We start from the raw sequence: 10,972 nt of genomic DNA, 5'->3' as shown, positions 1-10,972 counted from the left end.
CCAGACACTTGAAGAGAACAAGTTTCCTCACAACAAATGAAATAGTTTCAACAATGACTAAAAATCACCAGTGAAGGAGCAGCATATTGACTTCAGACCAACAGCAATTGTGAACTATTAGTTCAAGTATTTAATATTCTACATATTTAATGTGTCTGTTTCAGAAAAATGCTGACACTGAGTCTTTGAGCAGCCTAATGTTATCACTTTCTATAAAGTCAGAACAAATGTGAATTTTTCTTCATGCTTTGATTTGGATCAGAAAGGGCAGTACTCCCCATGAAGTCACACATGGAAACAGAAACAGTTAAGAGGAATACAAACCCAGTGTTATTTTTTTACACAGCTACATTCAATTTTACCTTTAATTGCAATTAATTATCTTTAAAACTGACCTCATTATTTACAACCTTAGTAAGTGATTTAAGAGTGAGTATATAGTTTCAGAATGACATGGACATGTGTCTTTTTGTCTGATGGTGTATGTCCATCTGGACCACTCAGCCTTTGGTCTACTCCCATCTGCCTAAGCAGGAAAAAAAAAAAAACAGGTTTAAAATGAGTGCAAGTGTAAAAAAAAAACTTTTAATTATTATGTTATGATGCATTTTCGGTTTACTTCCAGGTTTTTAAACAATCTTCATTAGGTCCAAAAATAAAACGCACACAATGGCTGCAAGTTATTTTCCAATTCGATCAGCATAACACAGTGATGTGATGAATTCACTGACAGTCCTTGCTGTATGAGGCTCGTTGTGGCGTTAGCGGTGCTTTCCGGTGCGGTTGAAACGTCTGTAGAGGAATCTGATTCTCTTCTCCAAGTTGTGTCTGTCCAGAGTCGTCATCCTGTCTCCCACCATCTTCTTTTTCCGAATCAAGCGCTGCAGCTCATTACCTCTGAAACCTTTCAGCCAGCAGGGGGCCGTAATGAGGTCTTTAGGATGGGCTTTGAAGTCCCCTGGCCACAAAAAGTAAAACGAGATTACTGCACTGATTATATATAAGACAGAGGAATAACGCTGCAATATATATATATATATATATATATATATATATATATCCTGTTTGGGTAACACTTTATTTGAAGGGGTGTGCATAAGACTGACATAACACTGTCATGAACATGGAGAAGTCTTCATGAATGTTTATGACTGTCGTCATGAAGTGTCTTTCGGTAAAAAAAAAAAAAAGAAGTTACTTTTATTGAAATGTTGCATTAAAAGTCCATTAAAAGTGTCAACTTTGCAATATTTGGTAAATATTGACACTTTAAGTGTAAGATTACATTAAAACTTGCATAAAAAGTCAATTTAAAGTATCAACATTGTATTAAAAGCGCCATTATTTACTGAATAACACTTCATGACAACAGTCAGACATTCATGAAGACTCTTTCATGTTCATGTCAGATGTCATGTTTATTACAGTGTCATGTCAGTCTTATGCACATCCCTTCAAATAAAGTGTTACTGATGTTTTTTATTGGAAAAAAAAAATCATCTTCTGAGATTCAGATTTTATTTTGTTGGAGATTATCTTGCTCACATATGAGCCAAGTAAAACAATCCATCTATGGTGAAAAGAAAATCTATATTTACATTATACTAATCCCTTACCTAAGATGCCGATGTTGTCATAGATGCCAAACATGCTCCTCTTCTCGTTCCACCTGTCCACTTGTTTAGGCTGAGGGATAGCATGCATCCTGATCTGGCAGCAAGACCCTGAAGAACAGATTACTGCATTCAGCACCGAGTTTCCCACAAGCATTACGTTTACAGTAGCAAAAACTGGTAGAATAACAGATCTCTATTGCATTTATATCCTTAATGTCTCCAAGGTTAATTACACAAGCATAAATAGTGCAAGTTTATAAAGTTTGTTAAATGAACATGTTACATTAAACATGTTTATTTAACAAACAAAGATAACAAAACACAAGATAGTGCCACTGAAAAACTAATGGTTGGTCATGATTGTACCTTCAAATTCTAATCTTAAGATTTAGTTTATGACCGAATGCATTTAATGCATTTGTAGGCAGCGGCGCAGGCTCTAAAATAAAACTGGTAATGGACACAGTGGGTTTACTGGAGCCGGCCTGACCTGTAGAGATGGTCCTGACTGGGAGCAGCAGATTTCCCGCAGAGTGAAAGAAGGTCGACCCAACTCTCAACAAACCTCCGAGCGCAAACATCTTCAGTCTTCTGACAAAGATAAATCATACGGTTAGATTAAAACTTAATCAGAGGGTAAACCTAGTGACGGTCTGTAGTCACACTGAGCTTTCTTAGCCTCTTCGTTTGTATCTGCATTGACCCTTAGCTTTAGCATTAGCTTCAGCTAACACGTTGCATAAAGGTCGACGTTGAGACTCGTACCTGTTTCCGTGCTCAACAGCAGTCCTGCATCAGATGATTATCACAATGCAACAGCAGGAAATACTTATTGTCGAAGATATAATGACAAAACTATATGTTATCGTCGCTTCGACATGCTCTCTACGCCCGCTACCATCTTTACTGTATGTCCCACAATGCAACGCAGCTCTACCGTACTGTCGTGTAACGGCGCAATATATATATATATATAAAAAACTCCATGCGCATTTTTTAAAATTTGGTTTACTGCCAGTAGAGGGAGCTATTTGAAATGGGTGATAGATTTGATAACCAAAACAAGGTCAGTAAGTTGCCTGCCTGGTTAAAACAAGGTGAGTAAAAATGCAAGTTTAATCCAGATATAATTTTTTCTTTTTATGGGCAAAACGTTAACATAATAAATAAAGTAAAGCATCAAATAAAGAAATCTGACAAATTCAAACAAACTCCAATTTAGTAAACTACTAAATTCTATTTCTATGTTGTGCATTAAGGACAAGTTGTGACATAAGTACTCATGATAATCAATTTATCATGAGGGGTCTGCAGAAACCTTCACATGATGGTTAAAAAGAAAAAAAGGAGCCAAATGGAACAAATGTTTCAAAGACAATGCCTCACTAAGATATTCACCATGGTCTGCTCAACTGAACCACCCACATTAAAACACAATGTAAACATATGGTCTGTAGATCAAACCGCATCAGCCCACTCTTTGTAAGACAGCGAAAGAAAGGATACTGAAATTTCCACCTGTGGGTTTGTGTTCTACATAATTCAGAGAAATAAAGGGTCTTGTGTTTTCTTTTGGTTGACGCTTAGTGTTCCCCTCTTTCACTGCAAACATTTTTTCTCTCAAGTTCATCATATTTTCCTATTTTTCCTATTTACATGTGAGCAAAACAGACTGCAATATTATTTAAAGACTGTAATATGTAGATAGTAACTGACAACTAATGTGCTTTACCAATATTGTGGCCAAACTCTAAATATTAAACCTAAAATTTGGTTAAGCATTATGATGATTGTGACTTGGCAAAGCACCCATTTGATCTGTTTTACTATCTCAGCCATGCATATTTCCTCCAGTTGACCAGGGATTAGTTATTTCTTGCTTCCATGTAGTAACTTCTTACAGATCTGTCATTTTACCAAAAAGTCCATTGTCCATTGTAAAATTTACTAATGCCAGCTTATTTCTTGCTGATTGAATTTACTTTTGAAATTTAGAAATTAAAAAAAAAAAATCCATTACTCTGTTGTGTTTTTCTTGTCAGTTCACATTTGTTAGTTGAATAAATATCCGACTAAGAGTCCTACTAGTTCATTTTTTACATTTTAATTGCATAGTTTGGTAGCATTTACTCACTTAGAGTAACTTCTTGGAAAAAAGAAGCTTTTAGGAGTAGTTTTACTAAGCTGTATTTTTATTTTTACTTGAGTATTTTTATTGTGAATTATTGCTACTCTTACTTGAGCAAAATTTCTGAACACTCTGTGAGAAACACAAATTCACCACACAGACCTGAAGCTTTAGTTACACTTTCATAAATTTTATTTTGAAATAAATATATATGCAAAAATGTTTCATTTGCCAGATTTTGCTGTTTTGCAATTTTTCAAAATAAATTATTTTTATTTAGTGCCAAAATTTCCACATAACCTTATATTTTAGTGCATTTGATGATGTAATATTTAAATTTTAAGTGATTAATGTTGAGATCAGTTACTCAGAACTTACATCGCCTTCAAATACACTTTACTCTTGCGTCATTTCTTGGATGGCTACTTTTTACTTGAACAATATACTGAAGTAGTGCTACTCTTACTTGAGTAAAATTTTTGGCTACTCTACCCACCACCTTCACACTAAAAGACATCCAACTAAGCACAGCAACATAGGGTTTCCAAGATAAATCACCAAATTAAGAACATAAACAATCAGCTTTCTTGAAGAGGCTCTTTGGAGATCATAATCAAAATGTCGACTGCTTGAGAACTTCAGCTGCAAGTCCTGGGGGGGCGGGGGGTTCTCTAGCAGTTTTGCACGTCTTAAAACTGAAACTTTTGCCCATTTCCTTCTTTGCCAAACAGCAAAGCACATACCACTCTTTGAATGCATGTTTATGTTTTATCATATATTTTAGACGTTCTCTTTTGTGCTAAAATTGGTGTCTTTCTTTTTATTAGTATTTCTTTAGGTTAAACATATCAGAAGATGTAATTTAGAGTAGATTTCCATCATATTTAGGACTTCCTGCTTGTGTTTGCATAAAATCATACAATAGCAAAAAAATGTTGGCTCAAATTACGACCATGATATATATAATTCAACATCAAGGATGCTGTTTCTTCCATGTGTAGATGGTTTACAGTTCTTTAAAAGTTTTGTCTACATTAGGTGAAGGCTTGTTTCCATTTACATAGAAAATTAATAAACTAACACCTATTATTTAGGAGGTGTAACGGAAAAAAATTGTGCTGCTGAATGTATTTGATTAGAGGCAGGTTAAACCAGAGCTCGGCTAACTCAGGCTGATAAAGAAATGGAAAAATTAACATTTCAAAGTGAAGGAACCTGGTCAGTGTGCAAAAGGCCACATCGGAAACTCCAGGCCAGAAAACAGGAAGTTTCTTAGAGTGCTGGTCACAGTTCTAGGAAGCCTTTGAAATTGTCTGCGCTATGCAGACGAGTTCCTTTTATGATAAACGATCTGATTTAAAAAAGGTTAAAGTAATAACTTCACTAAAAATTCAAATTATTAATCTTTTCATTGTCACCTTTAACAAGAAGAATGAAAGAAAACAAAAAACAAGAAGACAAGAATAAAGATCTTAGTCACGCCTCTGTCTCTTGAGGGTTTTTGTTTGTTAGTATTAAAATTTAAGGCTGAATTAATCATGGAGGTTTGTACATTTCTTGAGAATTTGATCACAGATACGTCTTGGAAACACCCACCCAACAAACGTCAAATTACAATCTTCTAATTGGTTGGTTTTCTTTAGTTTACTAAACAACCTCTATTAAGGAACTGCAGCACATTTTGTGCCTTTTATGAGTTACAGACCTCAGAAAATAAAATTAAAATCAGTTGGTCAGACCTGAAAGAAAACTGGACATTGGTATTGACCAGAAAGATCCTGAATTTGGATCTCTATTCTTAGATATAAATTTTTTTTTGCAGAGATCCATAGCTGTGTTGGTAGGACAATGATTAGTCAGGCACTCAGCAGTTCTAATATTTATGGAAAAGTGACAAAAATGTTATTTATAAGCAAAAGAAGTTGCTCTGCTCAGACGAGACCAAAATTAATCCTTTTGTCTCATGGACAAAACCCCACATGGTGGAGGAAAACTATCACTGCACGCCTCCCTGGACCAAGCGTGCCCATGTGAAGCACGGTTATGGCAGCATCACGCTGTGGGCACATTCGCTGTCCAATGTGATTAAGCTTGAGCTACTTTCCGAAAAAGAGAGGGCAAAGATTTCAGTTTCAAGACTTGCAAAGGTGGTAAAGACATACCCCAAAGATCTGCAGCTGCAACTGCAGCAAACTGTGATTCAACAAGGCGGTGGGGGAGGTGGTGTACCGAAAACAAACGCAGTTTTACAAGTTTGTTGCTGTGGCATGACAAAATGGGGGAAAAAAATCAAATATTTTTCAAGGTACTATAGTAGGCAGCACTCTGCATGCATAAATTATCCTCTATTTCTGCAGGTCTCTGATGTTACAAGTGCATTTTAATGCTTCTGACTAATGCAGGATGCAGGTGTGCAAGATGTGTGAGTGTATTAGCAAACCAAACTACCCAGTCGGAAAGTAGTTTGTGCTGCTGCATGTTTGTTGATACAATTATTTTAAAAACAAAAATGACTTTAAGCACTTACTTTTTCATCTTGCCACGTCGCTTTTGGGGACTGAATGCAGTGCAACAATCTTTCTGCGTGCAACGAAGGTCAAGAGTCTGAATACTATACATGCACATTTCTGTTTGGTGTTTATCAGATCTTCACATCAAAAAATTAAATTGCAAGCGGAAATGTTTTCAGCAGATGCAAAGATTTATTTATTTTTGGTCAATAATTAATTTCTCTGCTCTATGAAGTTTAATTTGCATGAGTTTTGACCAGTATTTTTATTCATAAATTTTTTCATAAGTATTTTTATGCCAACTTGTGAGTGGATTCATTCATGTTTGCAGTGAGCACCATGGTACCACGCTTTGCTTCCTGTGGGTTTTTAACGGTTTGTGATCATTAACAAAGATATTTTTCCAGCTAATGTGAGCTTTGCTTGCATGTGATGGTGTAAATGTGATTTGAATCCATTCACTTAGTTTATTATTTCCAAAAAATATTGCGTTTTCCAAATGATATGAAAGTCCATCACTGGTGGCACATGTACTTGTCAAAGTTTTAAACTTTGACAGACGTCTTCTTCTGCTCCTATGAGCTTCTGTTCCTCTATGAGGAAAATACTGGATACATGGAGGAAGTTTGGAGTTCTAAGTCCAAAATGAGATGCATGTTTGTCTCACAGGATCACGGATACACCTTTTTCTTTTTTTTTTCTTGTTGAAGTCAGGCTTTTTCAGTGTGCGAGTGTGCTGGTTTGCATTTTCTGAAACTGTTAACTAGCAAATTGCTCAACAGTCTTTGCACTATGCTCTGGGTGCTTTTGAACAAGAAAATAAAAGATGGCTGGCATTCATGAGAAAATGTATGGAGCTAAAAACCGGACAATCCAGGAAGAAAACCTTGTCAGAAGCTGAAAGAGACCTCAACAACTTAGTGGTTTAGATCACAGCATATCCACATGCTGGAGTGGCCCAGTCAAAGTCCAGACCTAAATCCAGCTGATAGTTTGTGGCAAGACCTGTAAGATACTGTCTGTCTACTTTGCAAAAAAAGACTGGGGAAAAACTCAGCAGGTTAAACACAAATGCAGCTCACACTTTTCCAACTTTAATTGTAAAATAATACGAATCATTATCCTTTAACTTCAAAATATGCGCAGTTCTGTGCTGGTGTTTTACAAGAAAAGCTATTAATTTGGACTTTATTACCTGACAAATTGTGAACATTTAAAGGGGTAAATATTTTTTACAAGCTGCTGTAGATGAAATTGTTTTCTACAAACATCAGGCTTATTGGGAAGCCTATTACAAACTTTTAATGCTAAGCTCCTCAACATTTTTTAAATATCGCTTCTGCGAATAAAAGGGTTAAAGTAATTTCTAAAGTTTAATTACAATTAGTTTTTCTGATCTTGTAAAGTAAAACCATGGATTAAAACACTCTTTGTGGTTTAGAGCTTATTTTCTTGTGTTCTTCTCAATAATATTCTATCTATCACACTATCACTGTGTTAAGGTTTATTTGGGTTTCCTGTTACACAGCGAGTTGGACTGAAACCATAAGAACCTCCCTTCATTCACATTGTTTCTCTTCAAGGCTCTGTGTACACACGCACAGACACACTGACACATGTAGGCACTTTCAGTCTTACTACTGCAGAGAGACAAGTGGAATATTTTGTCATTTTCAAAAAAACAAGCGCAGCAAAGTTGATCTTTGTCAGTATTTCATTTTTGCTAACACATCTGCCAGTGCATGGAAATAAGCTTGAACGAAACATTATCGAACATTATACGTTTCCATTCACATCTTGCGCTCTGTAGCCTGTGCAGAGAAGGCTGGCCTTTTTACTGTAAGTGTGCAGGATGTGCGCACTTATACCTCAGCGTTGACTTTTTATTTTTATTTTTTGTAAGAAGTGCAAAGCCCTGTTTGCATGTAAAGTACATGCAGGCTACAAAAAAAAGAAAAAGAAAAAAAAAAGAAAAAAAATCCCCTTTTGTGAGATTGATAAAACATTATGCAGGATTATATCTCAGCAAATAGCAAGAAGATCATTTGCTTATGTTGCAATAATCTTCACCACCAAGCAAAGCAAAGCGCTGACAAGAAAAAAAAGGGTTCATTCTCTCAGCAGAGCAGAAATAATATCAGCCTCCTCTGCCAGTAAACCCGGTGGAACATCACTTAGCATCACCTACATATGCAAAATGTAGTCACTCATTCACATTGTTGAAGCCACAGCCAGGCCTGCATTTCTCCTGGTTGTAACCGTCTACTCTCCATATGGTTAAAACAGAGTTCACTGCAGCAGATAAGGCTGGTTTGGGGCAAAAAGAGTCAGAATATATTGAGAACGTGACACAGGAACAAACTACTCATCCTCTGATCTTCTGAAGAACGTCATTTGACTATTTTCCATGCTCACGACTATTAACATAATCATCACCCTCTAAAAGCTCGTAGTAAAAGTTTTTTCCATCTGAGGGGCATTTTCCCTCAGAATACACTCACCCTCGCATTCAGATACAGTGGAAGTGATAAAACATCAGCTGTGCAGTAGGAAAGACCACTTCACAGCGAGTGACGCACACAGGCCCCCAACGCAGCAGAGATTCTCACAGACTGAGACCTCAAACACAAAGAACATCTTTTAATTTGAAGCTTAAGGGCAAAGTTCATGGTTTATTTGATGAAAAGACGTTAAAAGTTTCATTTTTAACGTCTTATATATATCACGTGGCTTTTTACCAAGGAAACAGTTCCAACTAGAGGAAGTAAACAGCTTTGAGGTTTCACCCACACAGGTGTTCTGGTTCGTATGTGTGACTTTAACTTCTCTCTATCCTCCTCTGTGCAGCTACAGCATTTATCTATCTGTCAATCTGCTTTTCTGTTTTAAAAATCTCTGGATAAGATCTTCCTTCATCTCTGACTTTCCTAGCTAAGAAATAAATGAAGTACACTTTGTTCTGTCTTAGCTGTTTTTATTTGTCAAGTTTTATGTCTAAAACTTAAGATTGGTTCCACCTGTGGATTGAATATGGAAGCAAAAGCATATAGAAAAACTTTTAAAACCATAAAAGATTTGTCCACTGATGAGGAAAAACCCTGGCTCGATTATTCACCTGCAGAGCTAATGTGAGTCTGAAAGGAAAACAGAAAATATTACAGATTTAAGGAAGCGATGCTCTACAATTCACCACAAGACCAGAGCAAAAGTTCCTCTCAAATTTAGCAAGATTTTAAAACAAATAAATTAGGATACAAGTCAAACAAGGATGTAATATAACTTAAATCACAGGAATAACTAACACAAGGGTGTTCATTTTGCAGTAAAAAAAAGAAAGAGAGAAAGAAAAAACAACTGTACTAGTGATGAGAGTCAGACAGCAACCCACATTCATCAAGCAAAATGTATCATCCGGTAACTTCACTTGAAAATAAAAAAAAATTTTAAATCAGAAAATATATGGAAGTTGAACCAAACAATATCCAGAGGCTTGAATTTCCGACAATAAGTCCACAATTCAAACATATTTGCATGAAATAAATAATGAAACAAAAACGCATTGCAACTTTTGTTGATATGAAATAATAGGAAAACAACACTGTCAACGTCATCACAGTGTTTGAACTGCAGGTGAAGCTTTTTAAATGCATAGCAGTGTATTTAATGTTGTCTACATGTGCATGACCTTTGACCCTTCTGGCTTTATGCCCACCTCTTATTCTCCACAGCTGGGATAAAACTCTAAAAACAAACACAGGGTTCTTCAGCCTTTTTTCTGTTGTCATTATCGGCCACTCTTGCATTAATTTGGTGTGGAGTGCTTTAGATGCTGCATACTGCATTTTATATCTTCTGATTTTCTCTTAATAAATGCTCAATAATGCATTTATCTGTGCATTAGATGTAAACAGAAATTTGAAACTAGTTTTCTTTGTATCGATGGACAAATTGTGACACTATATCCACTGCTACTGCAGTTCAGCTAACATGAGGCATGAAAATGTATAGGTACTGTACATTCTTCATCTGACTGCGTACATGAGACTCTGTTGTGCAAAAACATTGGCCCGTACGTCTAGTTAGTGATGTTGACGGAAAACACAGCTCAGATGGATTTATTGTATCAGGTTGAGTTCAAAAGTGATTTTTTTTTCCAGCTGGTACATTGAACAACCACAGAGACCACCACAGCCCCCAGCACCACTCACCTCTAGAAAGATCTGATTTGCTCTGATTGACTGGGATGTGGTGGAGGTTATCTAGGTGTTATTAGGAGATAGGCATCAATTTCATTACTTGGACACACATTTTTTGAAAGCAACATCTACAATTAATCCCTCTATTGCCTCTGAAACCTCCTCCAGGTTTGATGTGCAAAACAGATTGTTGAATCTGTTCAGATGCTTAAACTATAGTGATAGTACAAAATCAAGATGCTATATGCACTTAGGTAACCACCAAATACGACTGAATGCTGAAAATCAACTAAACGGCCCTCAAGAAAGTATTTGCTTAAGGTTGTTCGCACCTATGCAACCTGGTTATTGCACCTATTTTATCTCTCGTTTTATTTTTCTGATTTGCACTTAAATTGACAATTAAATTATGTAACAGAATGTGTAAAAAACCCCCCCCACACACACACACCCACACACGCACGCACACGCACACACACACACACACACACGCACACACACGCACACACACCCACACACACA

The 10,972-nt window shown here is 36.3% G+C and overlaps 1 protein-coding gene across 2 annotated transcripts; it reads right to left on the bottom strand.

Moving 5' to 3' along the window:
• Positions 1-563: 563 nt before the first annotated feature.
• On the bottom strand, positions 564-2,557 carry mrpl51 (mitochondrial ribosomal protein L51). Of its 2 annotated transcripts, none has more exons than XM_008431435.2 (4): positions 2,382-2,557; positions 2,107-2,207; positions 1,617-1,724; positions 564-958 (listed from the first exon to the last, which is right to left on the bottom strand). In XM_008431435.2, exons 2-4 carry the CDS (start codon positions 2,195-2,197, stop codon positions 762-764), a joined length of 396 nt encoding a protein of 131 aa, XP_008429657.1. In that variant the 5' UTR covers positions 2,198-2,207; positions 2,382-2,557; the 3' UTR covers positions 564-761. The 2 variants fall into 2 exon arrangements, with proteins under 2 accessions (XP_008429657.1, XP_008429658.1); XM_008431436.2 differs by having other exon boundaries at positions 2,107-2,204.
• Positions 2,558-10,972: the final 8,415 nt, after the last annotated feature.

The sequence above is a fragment of the Poecilia reticulata genome, linkage group LG16 (genome assembly GCF_000633615.1).
Source record: "Poecilia reticulata strain Guanapo linkage group LG16, Guppy_female_1.0+MT, whole genome shotgun sequence".
Lineage (NCBI taxonomy): Eukaryota > Metazoa > Chordata > Actinopteri > Cyprinodontiformes > Poeciliidae > Poecilia > Poecilia reticulata.
This window is presented reverse-complemented; position numbering and strand designations above follow the sequence as displayed.